The 21,128-nt window shown below is 37.4% G+C and overlaps 1 protein-coding gene across 4 annotated transcripts in view; it reads right to left on the bottom strand.

Moving 5' to 3' along the window:
• Positions 1–14,587: 14,587 nt before the first annotated feature.
• The window catches only part of LOC145989312 (caytaxin-like), a 90,278-nt gene continuing 83,737 nt past the window's right edge, over positions 14,588–21,128 (bottom strand). For all 4 annotated transcript variants that reach the window (XM_083124644.1, XM_083124647.1, XM_083124645.1 and 1 more), the window contains 2 exons: positions 20,258–20,356; positions 14,588–15,174 (listed from right to left, as the gene is read on the bottom strand). In XM_083124644.1, the coding sequence (XP_082980770.1) occupies positions 15,159–15,174; positions 20,258–20,356 (115 nt within the window). In that variant the 3' untranslated portion in view covers positions 14,588–15,158. The remainder of the gene's footprint in view (positions 15,175–20,257; positions 20,357–21,128) is intronic.

Genomic DNA, 21,128 nt, shown 5'->3' with positions numbered 1-21,128 from the left:
CACTTGAGTACATCTACTTAGATGCCTTGGGCACAGTGGAGTGCCCAGGATTTTCAAAAGGGGAAGGGATTACATATACTTTTCTTATAGTCAGCTCTAATTTTGCCAGGTTTTCCTGACTTTGATGTTCTAATTCTTTTTTAGAAATATTGGGCCATCCTTGGGCATATGCCACTGCTTCGGCACCAGATCGTGATTCCTATAGAGTTAGGGAGATAAAATTAATATATATTTCTATATTCTATTAAAGTATGAAACAGCCTTAAATACAATATTATTACATATAATAGCATTCCCGATCCATACCATGTTCTGAAGATAAATATTGTGGTTCTGATGTGATTTTCAACACAAATATGAGATTTGAAACCTATTAAGGGCCATCTCGATTAATGAAGAAGCTAGAACTCCTACGAGATAAATACATTTTTTTTAATTCCTTGATCCTTGAAAGATAAAATTTAATACAAAACATGAAATAGTTTCTTCATTTGTTGATCAAAATTATTGTCCTAATGATACTAGTCTGCCACATGTAGGAATCAGAATGGCTACCCAAAACTTTATGTTTAATACCTCAAGATAAAATACCAGCAGAAAAACAATCTGGACCACAATTTATTTTATGGAAGGCAGCTATATCGTGAGGACTGAACTTAATGATCCAAGAGCTCGAAATTCTGTCTGTATTTACAAATCTGTCTATTCCCACCAGGGACGTCGTTAGGGAGGGACACGCGGGGGCACTGGCCCCGGCAAACGTCCACGTGGCCCCGGGAAACTGTTCTGCATTTGCTGGAAATTTTACTTTGATGACAAATATTGCAAAATAATTCTTCAGTAAATTTTGCTTGCAATTTGAAATACTTCTTCAATTTTCAGTAGCACAAACCCAAGCAAGACATTTCTTTCCTATTTCCGTGTTTCTTGCTTATTGAATACAAACAGATGTATTGGGAGAGATGCAGTTAATGGTTTTGTGGTCCGCCTCGGACAGGGAAGTCTGAGACCTATTGAAAATGCACTTTTCCTCCCTGCTGCACACCAGATCCAGGATCCCTCCCAAAATCCTCACTTTCTCTTCATCTGGCCCTGCACTGGCACCATGGGCGCCGAAAAGACGACACAAACAGGAAGATTTAGCTACGGGTGGCTAGAACTTTCTGGGTTAATTATTTTATGGTTCAGAAAAGATATCCCCATGCGTTTCAAATTCCAAGAACAGAATTCTATTGCTTGTCCCTTTTTCGGCGCGGGAATGAATGACACTGCGGTTCTTCTCACATCCACTCAACCCTCCTGCCAATGACCTGCCCTGCAAAGGAGGGGAAAGACAACTTTCTGAAAATTCGGAGAAACATCGAAGCGGTCGGTTCATCTGTTGATTTGGTGGACAATTGATATCTGTCAGATAGTTCGAAGTAGGATTTGTGGTCCGAGCGGTATAAACTTCTGTAAACGCGAGAAGATAGCATCACGAAGTGTTTGTGATCTCGTTTTCCTACATCGCATCGCAATTTCCTACATTGTCTTCCTCTGGAAACAATGGATCAGGATCGACTGATCGACCAAATATCCAACATATTGGCATTCTAAAAGAGAGTCTGACTACCACACAAGATCCTGGGTTCGATTCCCAGGGTGGTTGATCTCATGTATAATGAAGAATAAACCACGTTTCAATTAAGGAAGGAAACTAGGTATGTAGCAATTGTTTTTACAGTCGTCTGTATGCTCTGTAAGTATTATGTTACAAAATTTGTATATCTTTCCGACATTCTGTGATTTGTATTCATTTAGCCTCCACCTGCAAATGCGGAAGCTGCTGCTGCTCAGGTGGCTAGGTTGGCTAGACATACAAATATAATTAATCCCTAGTCATGCAGCGAATAATACTTATAATATAATCATGAGTTATGGAAAAGCAAATAACTTATCAAGCATTTTCTGTTTCTATTTGTTGTGCAGTGGTTAACAAGGTGCATTACGATGCCAGGGGTCCTGGTTCGAATCCCGGACTGGGCATGTGTTCTTTATGATGGTCCTCTCATCAATTTCACATCACTCATTGTAATCTTCATAATTAGCCAAAAAAGTGTCAGAAAAGCGAAGTAAAATAAACTAAATCAATCATTTATATATTTCTATATTACGTCGCTTTTCTACCTCTTGGGTTAAATGCGACGATGAGGATGAATGATGAGCCGAAGGAATGGCGATGGGACACACATGATACAACCATACTTGTCCAATGTCCGAACCTTGGACCTCTGGTTTCGTAGCGTGTTATACTCATTGGAATTCTTAGGAAGAAAAACTGTAAAATTAAGGTGAAAAGAAGTTGTACGATGCATAAAAATCCATGTTTAGTTCTTCTAAAACCTTCCAAATATCTAGTTTGTGTTTTAAGTACACTTGTAATATAATTAAGCCTTGTTTCCATATTTAAAAACACTAAGTTGCTGACCAAGGCAATTTATTATTAAGATAAAAACACTTAACAGGTTTCAAAGTGATGGAGAGAAATGTGGACTATGAAGAGATTGTATATGGTATTGAGGAAGCAGTGCTACAGATTGAAGAAGAGGCAGAAAGGGATAAGATTAGAAGAAGAACAGCAGCCATTTTGAAGAAAGAAATGGATAAACAGAGAAGATTAGATAATTTGAGCCAGAAGGAAAGGGAGGGTATGAAAAGAATCAAGACAAGGAACGATGTGGTGGTGGAACAGGCAGATAAGGGAGGGGCCACAGTCGTGATGGAAAAAGAATGGTACGAGAAGAAGTTTGAAGACCTGAAAGGGGACACGTATGAGGAAATTTGTGGAATGGAAGAGGAACGCATTATTAGAGAAAAGATCATAAAAGTTTGTGGAAGGAGGGGGTTTAAAAAGCTCACGAAGGAGGCAGGAAGACTGCCCAGTTTAAAAGGCTTTCCCAAAATACATAAAGAAGAGATAATAAAGTTGAGACCAGTGATGAATTGCAGGGACAATATTTTGGAACCATTGGAGAAGAGGTTAAAAAAGGTAATTGAAGTGTTAGTGAGAGAACAAGAAACCAGAGCCGTGAAAAACAGTGAGCAGGTGGTGGACCTTATAAAAGGTCTGAAGGAGTCTGGGGATAAAATCACAATGTTTAGCCTAGACGTGAGAAGCATGTTCCCGAGCATCAAAAGGGGACATGTAGTGGAAATAGTGAGGAAGAAAGTGGGGAAAAGCATTATAGGAGAATGGGATAGTGAGAGAGTGGTACAAGCGCTGGAAACCATTTGGGAAAATGGCTACAGCAGAGTGGGGAGTAAAATCATCAAGATTAGTGAAGGTCTTAATATAGCCTCTTGTTTGAGCCCTATGCTGGCGGAATTAGTTATGAATGAATGGGAGAAGGAAGTGATAGTGAAAGGAGGAGATAAGTTAAGTCTGTTTTGTAGATATGTGGATGATTGTTTTGGGATATGGAAGGGAACGAAAAGGCAGCTAAGTAAGCTTGTTAAAGATGTAGAAGATGAGAAAGCAGGGATATTCCTTGAGCTCGAAACGGAACAGGAAGGAACATTAAATTTCTTGGATATTGAGATGAAAAAGAAGAGAGGAATGGGGATCGTGGCTACATGGTATCAAAAGAAGTGTTCGGCAGGAGTGTTCTGCCACAAAAGAAGTGATGTGGGTGATGGAACTAAACGTAATTTTATAAGGAATATGGAAGACCGAATAAAGAAGATATGCACAGAGAAAGGGGAAGAAGAAACCAAGATTAATAGCCTTTGGAAACAACTAGAAGAGAATGGCTATGAAAAGAAAGACAGACACAACATCAACAGAAGAAGGAAAGAGAAAAGAGAGAGGACTGGAAGAGAAGGAAGAAAAAGAAAAAGAGAGATGGTTTGGTATAAGAAGTATGGGCGATGCCACAGAGAAGATATGCAAAGTGCTGAGGAAAGTGGGTATAAGAACTTACACTATTTTAAGTATAGCCAGCAAGAAGAAAGAAGAAAAGAGAGAGGAAGAAGAGGAAGGGGTTATCTACGAGGTGAAGTGCAGAGGATGTGAAAGTGTATATATAGGGGAAACGAAGAAGAGACTTAAAGACAGGTTAAAGCAACATATGGATGATGTGAGATTGAAGAGAGACAGGAATGCCATATTCAAACACACTAGAGAAACAGGACATGAAGTTGAATGGGATTCGGCTAGGCGAATAGGAAAAGAGAAGAGAGAACTAGTGAGAAAATGGAAGGAGGCCAAAGAAATAGAAAAGAAAGGAGAAGACATCATGAATTGTAATGGAGGACTCAAGATAAATAAGGAATGGAAGAGTGTGTTAGAGAAAGTTGAAAGGATGAAGAAAAGGAATGAAGAAAAAAAGAAGTATGAACAAGGAAGAAAGAAGAGAAAAGAAGAAGACCAGAGGAGGAGGTATTCATCCATAACCAAAAAGGCAGGAGGGGTGGGGGAGTGGTAAGCAGGTGGTTCTAGACTCTTGCTAATCTTGACCTGTCAGTTTAGTAGACCATTTAGTCAACAACTGTCAGGAGGTGATATGTTTAATTCCTTTGGAGAAATCTTCCTAGATAAGGACTGTCAACTTGATTTGTTGTTGTGTGGCAAGTGACCCTGCTATGTGTATGTTATCTTTCTGTGTGAAGCAGGCACGGTTGGCCTTATAGCGCATAGGATCAGTGAACCCCCAGTAATATACGATATTTACCTCGAGAATGGACAATAAACAATGTCTTTACCTTTTGACAATTTTTCGCTAAAATTTCTCCACAAGTCGTCATGTATTTGTGTTTATAACACGGCAAATTCTTTTGCTGAGAAAGAGAAACCGCGAGTCGACCGCCCTCGTGCAGACCCTCAGCTGAACCCCCACAGGAGAGCTCTTGCCATAGGGAAGGTTCGGGCGGCAGGCAGAAGCTGGGGGTAGCTATATGGGCAAAATATATGGCAAAGGATACTGAGGAACCTCGATCTCCAACCAACGGTCATGCGCAGTTCGTGCTCTCGCAGAAGCCAGAAGGCACCGTCCTCGCTGCGAGTGAGACCCAGCTGGTTCCTCCCTTCCAGTGTTGCCCTGTGAGGTTCAAGTTTGAAGCGCATTCGTTACATATTCAATTTTCTCTGTTGAATCATTTTTGTACCGAACTTCTTGGCATAATTGCAAAATTGTGGCAGAGAAGGATGAGTAGAAATGAATGAAAGCTGGATTTAGACACGATGAATTAAAATAAAAGAAATACATTACTAAAATAACTCGTGCATGCATTCAGACTTTTTCCTTAAAGATGGAAACACTTCGGATATGTGAAAGTAAAAGAATGCCGCGATCTTAGACAAGAAAGGAAGACGTGACAAACCCTGTTGGTGTCAATGTTTCAAGTTTGTAAGTTTTCGAAGTGCTTGGATAGTTGTTGCAAAGTATTGATGCTCCAAAGGATGTTACGTCATTTGACGCAGTGTAGGTGTTGCTGTCTGCGCAGGTAAGAAATGACCGCTAAAATGCATTCAATTAACGGAAACATACCCTCTCATCTGTTGAAAGAAAATTAGAGATAAAGCGTGTGCTGGTCGACCAACTCCAAATTTGAAGAAAGAAAAAAAAGCTGTAGCGTTCCAATGAAAGAGTCTCAGGTTTCTAGTACGTACATGCCATTGGTTGCCATTTCCATTTAATAATTGTAGGACCATTGTGATTAGTCGTTTTATAGTTGCAGGCATGGAGATCCGGATGGGGAAAAGGGGCCACACGCGCCTGGAAAATTAATGTCAACCTAAAACTATTTATTACACACATATAATTTCATTTCAGTCACAGTAATTTATGATGGTTATTATAAAGACGTTGCAGGGACTGAAGGAGTGTTTTTTGAGAGAACAGTACTATTACAAGGGAAAAATGCGCCTCGTTTGTCTCCCCTGGAAAAAAATGATCTTGCTTCCCATCCCTGGAACAAATCCTGAGGACGTCCATGATGCCCATAAATCCCGAAATTTCTTTCATAGATGCACAATTTATTGTACTTAGTTTTAGTCCTAAATTTATACGCACACCTCTACTATGAAACCTCATTCTATGAAAAAAATATGTACCAATCTTTTAAGCCCCCCCCCCCACCCCATCCCTTTGTTTCCCGAAGAAAGTATATTTGCGGAAAATGAATATATGTCACTTCGGTGAACCCCCAGGAAAATAATGCACGAGCCGCGCCTGGTGTGAAGTATATTTCATCATTTTAGTTTAGTTCTTTGTCTGAGGAAGACCCTGATACAGGGTCGAAAGGTTACCTGTTAAGTGTTTTTATCTTAATAATAAATTGCCTTGGTCAGCAACTTAGTGTTTTTAAGTACACTATATGCACAGTAAGGCTAATCTGGGATCCGAACCACTACGTGCCTCCACCAGGTATCGAACCCGGGACCCCTTGATTACAAGGCGGTGACGCTACCACTGCGTCATCGAGGAGGCCAAGAAAAACTTACAATTAGTCAGTAATATTAATATTGAGGGACAAGGCCTGCAAAGAGTTCTTTCATTCGGTTGCACGTGGTCATCACATCGAGTCCCATAGTTTCGAGAGCATCAAGTCTACATATAATTATTTGCATATTTTATGTATTTTATGTCATAATTATCTATTACATATCTAACAATTACAGTTTCTGCATAATTAGCCTGATTCACGTTAAATTGTGCTGCTGCGATTTCATTCTGAGATCTCATAGCAGCCTCAGTCTACACGGACATTGAACCTCGCACGGCCACTGTCGCTAGCGTGGAATGCAGAGTCAACTTCATGTCGCATAACCAAGTTGACACGGAGTGCTGACGCCGGTATCTTATCCGGCTTGTGTCCTCAAAACATAAATGCAACAACGGCGAGATAAATAAGAAACTACAAAACCTCTTACAGTAAGTGTTTATTAGGAATCGACATCCACTAAATTAATGAACTCGCCCAGTATTTCAGTGCACTTAACTTCCTTGCAAATAGCAAATTCTCGCCACACACTACAATAAAACCTGATCTGGAAACCAGACAGGGAACTTGCGTCCGTGCAGACTAATCCAAGCCATCATTCACCCCAATCTAAACTCTCACCCCATCATACTCTCCCCTCAAGCTTAAAACAGTTCTGGAACTGTACATAGCATTCACTACTATCTATATGATAACTAAAACTAACCAATAAACTAACACAAATTAATCCATAACTACTATTAACAAGTTTAATTAATTACCAATCATACAAATGCACAGTAAATTTACAAGAAATCTTAAGACTTGTTCCCATCACCAGAACGGTCTATTAAAATAATACAAACTAAAAATTATTAAATGTAGCTATGTATAGAATCTTCATGTATTTTATTTTCTTTTTTGTACTTGTATTTGTATTATGTATGAAAATAAAGACTAGAAGTAGTAGGATAAAAAGGCGGGGAAACCGTTTAAATTCAGGCAACTGATGTCCTGGTTTATTTAAAGGTACCAGGACATTAAGAGCACACCCTCGAAAGTACGCGGGTGGAGGCAGGCTACTTCGGGAGGTTTTCCCCTTTAGATATGTATGTGTGTCTCAAAAAGTATTATTTTATACTCACTCAATATGTTCTGCACTACTGTCTTCTTCATGTTCTAATTAAGTATTGTATCATGATTCATTCCATGAACTAGTGTATCTTGTGTATCAATTAAATTCAGAAGGAAAGGCTTTGTAATGAGATGTAGTGGAAATGTGACCCAATGAAATGTATGATAAAGTTATGACTGTATACATTCTAAAGGTCAATAAATTAATTTAGTTACTGAAAAGTTCTTTCATTCGGTTGCACGTGGTCATCACATCGAGTCCCATAGTTTCGAGTGCAGAATTTGCTTCCATATCGCTTTCAAGTACTTCCCAAATTGTCCTCACGATGTTGGCAGAGCACAGAAATTTTGGAACTAATACAAGCAGGCTCATGCCTAGGGAAGGGGCTCGGGGGCTGCAGTACTTCCGGAAATCCTACAAATATCTGATTTTAATAATGTGTAGTAGTAATTAAATTTATTTCATTAACAGGATTAATCATCTTGTATATGGTAAGTTGCAATATACCAAGAAATTCATCTTCAGCGCATTTACCCCTCCCCCCAACCTTTTCGTCTTTAGATGGTGGCTGCCGATAAGGTAAAAACCTTTTCCGAAATCAAATTCTGGCTACCGGCCTGACCACCATCGATCGATCGATCCTTTAACCTTTCTTTTGATTGATTAATTGAACTGATGTTTTAAGTCCACTTTATTCACAGTAAGGCTAATCGGGACTGAACCTACAGTTTAAAGTGAGATCCGAACAACTATGTGCCTCCATCGGAAATCAAATCCGGGCAGGTTCTTGAACCTGCCGAACCAAAGACGAGAGCGTAATCATTTGTTTTATCCAGTGCCATCATATATTCAGTTTTCCACACACAAATTAGATTAATTTTAAGGAATTAGACGTGTGCGTATAATTTCATATCGTCATCTTTTCTCAAGTGAACAATCAGATGCCATAGAAGACTCGGGCCCACCCTATAGAATCGTGCTTAACGCGGTCGCCTTGAACTAAGAGATACCGGATTCGATTCCGGTATGAACTGTATATATGAGATGCCTAGCTTGAACTCATTTCGCAAACATTTCATATTTGCACTGTTGCCAATACTTGTAAACCTGGTTCCAGCACTTTATATCTAAAACCACGGAAAAGGGTTTTATCTACTTCTCAATTTTCTTCCAGCAAATTTACAAATCTAAAGACTAATAACATTGTTCTTGGTGTATCAGCCATTAAGCTAATGAGTTCATTCTGCATTTAGTTTCCCAAAAAATGGCTGTGGATTTCGCGAGAGTATATCCGTAGACTGTTGGGGGCTACAGAAGAAAATTATGTTCCTTTCCAATTTATTGATTGATTTAGTTTGTGTTTTAAGTCCACTTTATATACAGTAAGGCTAATCGGGACTGGTTCTACAGTGTAAAGTGGGATCCGAACCACTATGAGCATCCACCAGGTATCGAACCCAGAACCCCTTGATTACAAGGCGATGATGCTACCATGCGCCACCGAGGAGACCCTTGCTCCTTTTCTTTCCAATACTATATATATATATATATATATATTATATAATGTATGTATACAGTATAGGCCTATATGGTGTATAAATAGTTTGTTAATTTATAATAGTTTGATAGAAAAAATTTTACGTTTGGGTCCCCCAAACTGATCAATCTAGCTACGTCCCCGATTCCCACCAACCTCCATGAAGAAGTAGTTAGCACAGTATGCTATGATGCCAGGGGTCCTATGTTCAAGTTCCAGCCTAGACATAGTGTTCTTTGTGAGAGTCCCTTCATCAATTCTATCATCAATCATTCTCATCTTTGTAATAGTCAAAAGTGTCAGAAAATCGAAGTTAAATAACAATCAAATCAATCAATCTGTCTAATCCACATTTACAGCTTTGTAAATCTCTAGATAAAGAAACCAAACCAGGGCCGCCGTTAGGGGCGCGCGACTTGTGCCACCACACAGGCCTCGCGCTTTCAAGTCATTTCTTGAACTGTTCTTGTGCAAGCGAGATTGCATTCGAATAGAGGGAAGAGAAGGAAGAAAAACAATTCCTGTGTAACGAAAAATTCCACCATAACAAAGTTGATTTCTCGTAAAGAACAACAGTGCTCACTCTTGTCAAGCCATCAGTCAGACTTAGCCGACAAGGAACAGCGACGTATTTGTGAATCCAACTTTCCTCGATTTCCTGTCATATATTATCTCTCGACAGAGGACAGACACCATAAAATGGTTGTTTGTCTATTCTTCAAGCTGAGGGAAAACACATTTGAGGGTGTGGCACCCCGTACTCTTGGAATTTACGATCTGGTCAATTTGAGAAAAGTTGAGGCGGCATCAAAGTCCTGAAGGACCACTTGCCCTCATGTTTACAACCCCAGCAGGGTTTGTTTCTCTGACGGTAAGATGAAACTGTATTTGGAGTGTTTGGTACTCCAAGTAGTGCAAAGCATGTAAGGCTCTAGTTTTAGAAAGTAATGAGTATCTGTGGGTAGGCATTAAAAACTCCTAAAACAAGTAGGCAAATGGACACCACATTGATAAAAAGACACACTTTTCTGTTCTTTGGGCTAATTGTGACAACGATGGTAGATGATATTAGAAAAAAGTAACTTTAGATAAAAAAAAATTAAAAAAAAAAAATAAACATACCTAAGTGAAGAGGACTCCATCGTAACATAGTGGTAAGCGCTGTAGCTTTTGGAGCGAGCGATCACGGTCCTGGTGTGAGCCCCCAAAATTTTGGGTTGACCCAGCATCGTGAGGACAATTGCGAAGTTGCTTGAAAAGATGTTGTGGTAGCCTCTAAAGCCAGAAAACAGCAGTGATAGGACTCGATGCGCAGACCACAGGTCACCCAAAGAAAAGTTACTTGGTAGGCCTTGACCAGTGATCAGAACGCTACATTTTAAAAGTAGCTTCGCTACAGCCATTCTTCCAAAATGTAGCTTCGCTACAGCTACATTTACCAAAAAGTAGCTCGCTACGCTACTCATGTGCGCTACTCGCTACTTCGCTACTTTTTGCGCTACTTCTGCATAAAAAAAATTAAAAATAACCATGTGGATATTAAAAAAATCCCCTACTACTGGTAAATAGATTCTGTTATTTATTATCATGATTCACGTCATTCGATAATTTTGATAGCAGTGTTACTTCAGTTACATATTTTTACTATAGTTTTTGAGAATAACATACCTATGCAACTGGCATTTCAATTCAAATTAGATATATGAATATTGCAATTAGTGTGTTACCCAAATCAATGATTACAACTATACACAAATGAAATTTTGTAGTATTACGTATTTATGTTCACATCAACATATTTTTCTTGAGAATAAATATTTCATTTTTTAATAGACTGACATGAAGGCAGCATTTTGAATGAAAAGCACCTGGGGACCTTTGTTTACAAAAGGGCTCCCGGTTCGATACCCAGCGGAGGCACATAGTGGCTCGGATCCAGTCTCGCTCAGGTTATCTATGCATAAAATGGACTCAAAACAAAAACTAGGAAAACGCCAAGTTGGGAGGATGGGATCCTCCTGCTCTTCCATTCCCCACACTGCTCATCATTCATCATTCTTCCTCATTCTCACAATCAGGCGAAAGTGGCAGAAAGCGACTATAGATAAGAGTAAACCATTCATCCTCATTGTCATGATTGAGAAGAGTTGAAGAATAGATGAGGAGGTAAACAGAAGAGGACAAATGGGTGGTGGACTATATCAAAGCGTTCGAAGATTCATATGGAACGGGGATGTACCTATGAAATGCAAGAAGGTAATATATAACACATACTACGTGACAATAATTACGTGACATAGAGAGACAAGAAAAAGATGCAGGCAGTGGAGATGAAATTTTTAAGGAGTCTATGGAAGAAGACTAGAAGGGATAGAATAAGGAATGAGGAGATGCGACAGACAGTGGGTGTGGTGAAGCTTCACGACAGGATAGATCAGGCACAGAAGAGATGGTTCTGGCACATGAAGAGGATGGATACAGAAATACTACCAGTAAGAGATTATAATGCACAAGGAGTGGGAATAAGGCCAAGGGGGAGACCAAGATGTCAGTGGAAAGAACAGATAGTGGAGAGTGTTAGGAGAAGAGGACAAGATTTGAACACCGTGAAAAGAGAGGAGTGGTGGAAAACCAGGAAAAAATGGGGAGGCTTGACTTCTATGCTGACCCAGTCAGAAGCAGGAAACTGTGAAGGATAATCATGATGTCACGAAAGTTACAGGAAAGTGACGCAAAAGTAGGAAAAATACATAAATTTGAAAACTATGTATATTAACTAAAGAAAATTGTCATTTCTGCAGGAAAGTCAATAACTCGTACGTACTTTTTACAATATGATACAATATATTGAGGAAACTCATGTAAACCCGAGTGTTCTAAACGTATTGTAATTTTAAAATTTGTGAATCAATATTATCGCGAAACTAATTATAATTCCAGAAACTCTATCATTCTTGTAACAACACTTTCTTGCTGGTGAGATCCTATATACTGACAATGATCAATGCTGTTAACGAACTGAACCAATTATTGCTGGCATACAGTGGAAAATGCATTGCTCGTTTTTGCACTGCAAGTTGTGTTATACACAGCAATTAATGAATTTTGGTGTCTCTTACACCATGGATATCCACAGGATTTGTTCCGGGGGTGCTGCAAACGAGGCACTTTTTTCCAGTGGTACAGCAAACGAGGCAGGTTTCTCCCCAAAATAGCGATGCAGCTCAAAAAAACGTAGCTGTTAGCTGGAATATATATTCATATATGTCAGTTATCTGGATATCTGAACTATTCAGATACTAATTAAATAACATGCAGATATCTATAATCTACAATCTAGATAATCTGTATTTCCATGTAATACTGTAGACTGTCTTTATGAACCTCCTGCAAAATTAAAGGTTAATGTCGATTTTTTCTGACGCTGTTGCCACATTCAAAATTCACCTCAAAATGCTGAGAAAAATGTACGTGTAGCGAAAATTTCGCTATAACTACAGGAATTTTGTAGCTTCGCTACCGCTACAACTACAATTTCAAAAATGTAGCGTCGCTACAGCTTCAAATTTTGTAGCTAGCTACTGTAGCGAGCTACTTCTGACCACTGGCCTTGATCCTCAGAGTGCTGGAGTTGTTTGTAGCAGCATTAATGTGAAGAACATCGAAATTATGGATACGTTCAGCTTTATACCTACGATTCAAATATATAGTTCTCAAAAAATGCTCTTGCATTTTTTTAAAAAAACAATCTGCCATCCTCATAATATTTAATCTTCAGAATACAAGCATACCGCAAATTAAGTTTGCTCTATTAGTGTTTCCCAAGAAACTTTGTGAATATAGTTTAACAACTTGTCATAATTTGTAATAGTCAAGTAGAGGAAGAGACAAGGCCATCATGTACATGATAAATTGGTTAATACACAATTTTGTCTACCTGCTTAAATTACTCGTGGCGCGAGGTAATTTGTGTGCTTATCATTTAATTTCCTATTTCATAAAATGAAAATTCTCCACAGAACAAAGTTTGAAAGGAAAGTTTATCTAGGGCATTCTTCTTGAGTTCTCTGGTAAGGAAGTCAATCATTGTGATTTTAAGACATGAGCCTACCTTAGTGGTCAAGGTGGTTGAGCGGTCAACCCCACCAAAAATTCCAGGTTCAAATCCTGGCGTAGGCTTGTGTTTAATTCAGTTCCATTGTGAGTATCCATAAATTTCATATAGTGGTGGGCATGGGTGCTTCTCTGCGAGTGCCCCTGCTTCAATCTCATCTAACCATCATTCGTGCTCATCGACACAATAAAATAAAAATATGTACTGTACATAAAACACAAAAGACGAGATTAATAATCCTTCAACATGTGTACAACATGGCACACGAGGAAAAACTACCCTGCTGGAAATTTCTACTCTTTTCAGTAGACAAATTCTACTGTTTTCAAATGTCTTCTACTGTGTACTGTGAAAAGTACTGAAATCCTATTGTAGATCTACTGTACAGCTACTGTACTCTACAGAAGGACTACTGTACTGTGCAGTAAGGCTACTGTACTGAAAAACAATGTAAATAATAATGCATAATACTTGCTACCATATATTATAAAATAATTTATTGACTCCAAGAATAGACAAATTAATTCTTGACACCATACTTTCAGTGATTTTGAAGTGAATTGGAAAAACAGTACATGAACTGAATTTCTACTGTTTTTCTAATGAATACTGCTGAAGTCAGATATATCTTAATGAATAAGTTACTACAACTCTTTCTTAAGAAATAACTCAACATTAAAGCAGCTAGTAGTTTGAATACATTATCACATCAGTTTCTTTTTCAGCATGGAATTTCCATGGTTATTATTATATCTGTGTAATGCAATTACAGAAAGAAGCCATCTTTTGATCAACGTAGTCAGCAGTGTTTGCTTGTTTTGGTTTTTCAAGCAGATTTAGGTCTTCGTTTCAATTAATTTTTGCTGTTTTTGTGTGAATATAGGACGAATAATATGTCAATTTATGTATTGTTTTTTTTAATTTTCTACAAGTGCGTTAACCACAATGAAGCTACACACATAAAAACGTGTTCACTTTATTTGATTTTTTGTTGAGTGAACACATTTTAAGTAGCAAATTCCACATGCTTTACCATACATTTATTTTAGTTCTTTATACGATTTTTCCATTGTATTTTCAGTTGTATAGATAAAAAAAATGTAATTACTGACAAGAGTACCGTTTTCATGCATCAATACACTGAACACAATAAAAGATGTTAGTTGTACAATTATATTACTGACAACATTAAGAATACAGTTCAACAGCTTAAGATAGAAGAAACAGTTGAACTAGCAAAAACAGTAGAAAACATTAGCAGTACAGTTCATCTACTGAAAACAGTAGAAGAGACAAGCACTACAGTTCATCTACTGAAAACAGTAGATGTTTCAAAACACCCATTGATCTACTGAAAACAGTAGACAGAATTTTCAATAGGGTAATTAATTCTATTGTGATAAACAACAGACTATTTGTTCTTCCTCATAGCTTGATTACACATAATATCACACAGCTAAATTACACCACCTATAAAAATATATAATGACATTTAGTAGTTTATTAAAATATTCGCAATCAATTTTATACATACATGATATGACCAACCATTAATTGTGCACCAATTGATCACCAAGTTTAAATCACAAAGTTTGGAACTTAGAAAAAGTTACAATATATCGAAAATATAATATTGTAAAAGTCCAACACAATATCCTCATTTCAGAATATTATCTATTTTAAAAAACTTGAACTATGGAAAATTTAAGATGAGTATATGAAATATATTTCAATTTTAAACATTCACATAAAATAGATATCTCACGAATCCAAATATTTTAAAAAAGTTATTGCATATGTTGTTCTATTTTAAAATTTAATCCGATTATTTAATTTCAGGACACTTAATAAAAGAAAATAGTTCAACAAGCAAGAAAATCATGACACTGGTAGTTGTTCTTCCACATAGTTGTTCATATCTTGACCATCCTGAAAATCAAAGAAAGAAATAGCAATGAAAATTGTAAAATAGTATACATTGGAAGAAGCAAATGTATACGAGGGAGAAAATACACTTGCGTGCAAAGATATAGATGCACCTCACACTTTGGACATAAAATGTTTACTTGTTCTTAGTTTTTCTTCCAACTGTTTGGAGGCGCTAGTAAACTCTGCATGTACTTCAGCAATAAATAATTTCTAATAACGTGTATGGCCTCCACTTGCTCTAATAACAGACCGCATATGATTAGGCACAGACTGAATCAAAAGTATCAATGCAGTGAAAGTGAAAAAAGGTTGAAAGCTCCTTAAGCATCTATAAACAGTGTTATATAGTCAAGGTATCATTTTCCCTGAAAGTGAGTATTAATATATTTAAAGAAAAATATATTCTTTCAAATATGAATTATGAAATTCCTGATTTTCCTGAGAATGATCCAAATAATAATGGTCAAAATTACCAAACACAGTATTTCCAAGTTTTTATTTACTGCACCACTACACTCCAGGAAATATCACTTAATTCAAATGAATTGATAATTCAAAATTATGTCCATTATGCTCCTTACGATGATATGCTTCCTTACAAATACCTTAATATTTCTTCTAGTTTAATCAGTAAGTCCATGTATGCATAGGCGTAGCTAGAACTTTATATTTGGGTGTGCACAAAGAAAATGATGAGGTCTTGTATCTTTTTGATAGCATATTTTGCAACACAATCACTTGGCTCTTTAACTGCACTGATGTTAGTAAAGGAATATAAATTTACTAAATGATAGTGTTGAAAATTTCTGAATATATGTAGTAGAAAAAATCAAATTGCATAGAAATTACACACACACAAAATGTTCATAAATGTTACAAACAAATACATCAAAATACACGTCATCTATAACAAGAGACGTCTGTCAAAAGCAGGCGCGGTTGGCCCTATAGCGCACAGGATCAGTGAACCTCCAGTAATATACGATAATCACCTCGAGAATAAACAATGTGTTTACATTTTCACATTATTTCACTAATATTTCTACACAATAAGTCATGTATTTGTGTCCGTAACAGGGCGAACTCTTTTGCTCAGAAGAAGAAACCGCGAATCGGCTGCCCTGATACAGACCCTCAGTTGAACCCCCACAGGACAGCTTGTGCCATTGTGAAAGCTTTGTGCGGGAGCAGAAGCTCGAGGAGGGAATAGGGCGAAATACATGGAAGAGAATACTGCCGAACCCTTATCTCCAACCAACAGACATGCGCAATTCGTTCTCTCGCAGAATCCGCGGGACAAGGCCTCGCTGCTTCCTCCCTTCCAGTGTTGCTGTGTGGGGTTCAAGTTTGAAGCACACACATTACATATTCAATCTTCTCTTGTATCATTTTTGCACCGAACTTCTTTGGATATATGCAAGATTGTGGCAGAGATGGATGAGTAGAAGTGAATAAAAGCTGGAATTAGATGCGATGAATTAAAATAAAGGAGATACATTACCAAAATAGCTTGTGAGCGCATTCAGAGGTTTTTCCTTAAAGGTGGAAACACTTCATGTTCGTGAAATAGAAAGAATGGCGCGAAGACGTGACTCGCTGTCGCTAGGTGTCAAACTGTCAATGTCTCAAGTTGTTAGTTTTTGAAGTGCTTGGATAATTGTTGGAAAGTATTAAATGGTGCTGCGAGTGAAGCGAGGGATGGACTTTACCTAGGTTATGTCACATGATGCAGTGTAGGCGTTGCTGTTCACGCAGGTAAGAAATGACCGATAGAAATGCACATAATTAACGTAAACAAACTTCCTTGTCCACTGAAAAAAAGCGTGTGCAGGTCGACCAGCCCCAAATTTGAACAAAGCTGTCGCGTATCAATGAAAGGGTCTCAGGTTCGATGTCTAGTATGCACATTAGTTTCCATTTCCTTTCAATAAATGTAGGACCAGTTCTGATTAGTCGGCATGGACGTTCGGAAGGGAAAAAGCGGGGGCTGCCCCCCTGGAAAACGAATGTCGACCAAGAAATATATATTACACGCATACAATTTAATTTCAGTCACAGTAATTTATACTAATTACTATAAAAGCGTTGCAGTAACTTCAGACTGAAGGACTATTTTTTGCCCCTCCTGGAAAAAATATCTTCCTTGCCCCTACTTGAGGACGTCCATGATTTTCCAATAAAACCCCACATTTTTCATAAAGGCACAATTTATTGTAGTTTCAGCATTAAATTTATTCGCACACCCGTACTATGAAACCTTATTCTCCCAGATGAAAAAAAATGGACAAACCTTTTAACCCATCCTTTTGTTTGACGAAGGAAGTCTATTTGCGGAAACCGAATATGTGTCGCATGACTTCAGTGAACCCCCAGGTAAATAATGTACGAGCCGCGCCTGGTCAAAAGGTACAATGTTTTATACTCATCAATAACTTCATTTACATCAATAGACTAAGCTTTTTCCTGTTCCACAAATAGCAAGAGCAGGGCTTCCAATCTATCCTGCTTCTGAGTTGCTCTTAATTTAGTTTTAACTTGGGGTAAGCTTGGAGAAAGCTCTCTCTCACACGTGCAGCTTGTGACAGGTATAGAAGAAAAGCGCTGTAGTACAGAGTAGAATGCAGTAAATATCTTCCTTCTCCAATGACATCAAAATATCGAAAAACTATAGACACTCGTTTCATCAGAGATAATGCACACGTTTGTACCAAGTAATGACATTTTCAACTTCTTACAAACTGCCGCTTATTTTCTCTCTTATTGAAATATCTGTCTTTAATTCTCTTTGATAAAGCAGCCCATTAGGGTGTACCTAGGCACACCCAGCACACCCCGTAGCTACGCCTATGCATGTATGCAGTTCTGATCATTATTAAGACAGTCCATCCACACACCCTTATAATCCCAAAAATTTCGTCAACACTTTTTTCTCTTTTTTCTTCTTTCAAAGGCTCAATTTATTGTCACTTTGGCTCTAAATTTATCCTGCACTTCCTCCTCGATGGAAAACTCTGGACAAACCTGTGGATTAAGGCATTCTTCACCAGCGCCTGAAGTGGAAAATGTTAGGTGGGGGGAGGGATATTTGGTCGAGCCCTGGGGTTAGCTGAGGGGACGCTATGATTTAACATGGTGACAAGGGGACAGCTGGGAGGGATGCTCTGTGAAAATCTTGCTATCTGTGGAATAACAAGCTCCCACACCCCCCTCATTTTGAGCATTGAATCTACCAATAAGGATGCCCATGTTAGAATTAAATGTAAGTAAATTGTTGAGCAAGACAAAACTCAAAGAGTTGTAGCGCCAAGTAAGAAGAAGAATAATCTATCAATATCTCTACCTATTTATCTATGTCTATCAGTGCCAACAGTATCAAATAGTTAATCTAAACCATGCAATATTAAATATCTCCTTAACATCTGCATTTTCAAAGATACTGGAAAGTAATTTATCAAATTATATTATAAAGTTTTGTAACAAATATAACATAATAAACAGAAACCAGAATGGATTCCAGAAAGGGAAATCAATAAACACAGCTCTAGCACAGTTAATAGATTATGTAACAGAAACATTAGAGAAACACGAGGCTGCAAACACTATGTATCTAGATCTTTCCAAGGCATTCAATATGGTAAAACATGACTTGCTTATGGTCAAACTAAGCAACATAGGAATAAGAGGGATAGCTTATGAACTTATCCAATCTTATCTACAGGACAGCATGCAAATTACTCAAATAAGCTACAACATGCATGGTATAGTCACTAACTTTAAATCACAAAGTAGGAAAGTGTTAATGGATCAATCCTGGGGCCCTTGCTCTTTATTCTGTACATAAACAATGTACCAGAATACCCAAACACAAAAATTGTCACCTATGCAGATGACACAACCGTTCTTGCCAGAGATATCGACCCTAGGAAGCTTGAAATAAATACATTATCACCATAAACCAACTGGCACAATACTTAACTTCACACGGATTAATAATAAACAATAAAACAAAATTTATGATATTCAATACAATCCGAAACATGGATTTTGAGTCACAGACACTGCATAGACTATGTGCTCATACAAACTGTATCTTCAGTAAAGTTTTTGGGAATAATACTAGATCAAAAATTAACGTGGGAAGAACAAATTAACAACATCTGCAGTAAACTATCATCTAATCTATACCTGCTAAAACAAATGGCTGAATATAATTTAACAGAAATTAACAAATGCATATTTTATGGACTAATTTACCCCTATGTTGAACATGGCATAATAGAGTGGGGTGGATCATCTTATAATAATACTGTCAGAATACTGAGACTTCAAAAGAGAGCACTTAGAATAATGTACAAACTAAGCTGTAGGGAATCTTGTCAAGAGTTATTCAGGGAAAAACAAATAATGACAATATACTCCCTATACATCTATAAGGCTATAACGTTTGTTCTAAATACTAGAAGCATGACTAAAAATAACCAAATACGCAACCACAATACAAGAAGGAAAGATAATTATTACCAGAATCAACACAGACAATCAGCTGCCTCATAACATAAAACTGATATCTCCAAAAATAAACAAACACAAGCAATAAAAAAATATTTGACAGAGAGAGCTCTGTACAGTCTCTCAGAATTTTCGGAACAAGACAATACATGGTCAATGTACTAAACAATATGTATTTTAATTGTATTCTTATTTCAATCATGCAACAATGATAATGTGTTTTTATCTTTATTGTAGTGTAATGTAGTGTATTTTTCAATTTTTACTTTAGTGTAGTGATGTAATGTACTACACAAGGTTTCTTCTTTTTTGTTATGATGTACTAAACTAAAACTAAATTATTTCATTATGTATCTTGACGTTTTCCATGCCCTTTTAATCAAAGGTCAAGGGAAGAAAATAAAATTCATATTCATTCATGACAACGATTTCATGACCAAGGCCCAAAATCTGCAAGAATTAACATACTCCCCCTCCCTTTCACCCACTTCTCTCTGATTATTATTATAACTGATGTACACACTAGAATCTAAATAGGAAATCAAATTGTATGGTTATTGATAAAACTGCTTACCCTTTCATTCCTCTTTGAAGTAACAACTTTTCAATGGAAATTATCTTTGCAAGGTCTTGAATACTGCTCATAAACTGAATTTTATTCCAAAGTTTTAGACTGAAAAGAAAAATAATTTTATATTAGATTTTTAATATCAAATGTCAACTTTTATTGGAGTGTAACATCAGTGCAAAACAAGAATTGAAGATTAGACACACACAGGAGATTATTCTGTAGATAGACCACATAAATTATACATTTGTGGGCAATTTTTGCAAAAAAAAAAAAAATACATAAAAATCAAAGAAACACATGCCATTATGCATGCAGGGGCGGCGCCAGGTGGGGCAGGAAGGGGTGTTCGTGTACCCCTTAATTTTCTTCAGCACCCTCTATCCAAAATATATATAGCTTAGTGTCAGTTTTTGTGTTTTCCTTTGCACTGTTAAACACCGTTTTGTTGTCCGCCTACTTGTTATTCTTCTTTTCTTCAAGTCGCATTGGAACAAAAATGTCAGTTGCTTTCAACTATCGTCACGTTGTCTTCAGGAAATTATTTAGCGTGAGTTGTATCGTGACTGTAGTTTCCTTGTTAATCCGTTCTATTTGTTCTAGTAAATATACAATTTCAGACTTTTTCAAAAACTGTTGCGAAGAGGCCAAAAATTCACGAAGAAATGTTATACGAGGAGTGATCAGGTTGTTCCGACCCTAACATAGAAGGAATGATGTTATAATTCATTTTTTATTTTGTTATTGTTTAGTGATCCTCTATATGCTTTCATTCTAAATTTTGTCTGAGTACGGTACAGGGGTTTTTAACTGAGTGAAGTTGTGTCAATGTGCCAGAATGGAGAAAACTGAGGTGAGAGCGGTGATCAAATATTTT

Source organism: Lepisma saccharinum, chromosome 6, assembly GCF_977018435.1.
Source record: "Lepisma saccharinum chromosome 6, izLepSacc3.1, whole genome shotgun sequence".
Taxonomy (NCBI): domain Eukaryota; kingdom Metazoa; phylum Arthropoda; class Insecta; order Zygentoma; family Lepismatidae; genus Lepisma; species Lepisma saccharinum.
The sequence above is the reverse complement of the archived record's forward strand: the minus strand, read 5'-3'. Positions and strand labels throughout refer to the sequence as shown.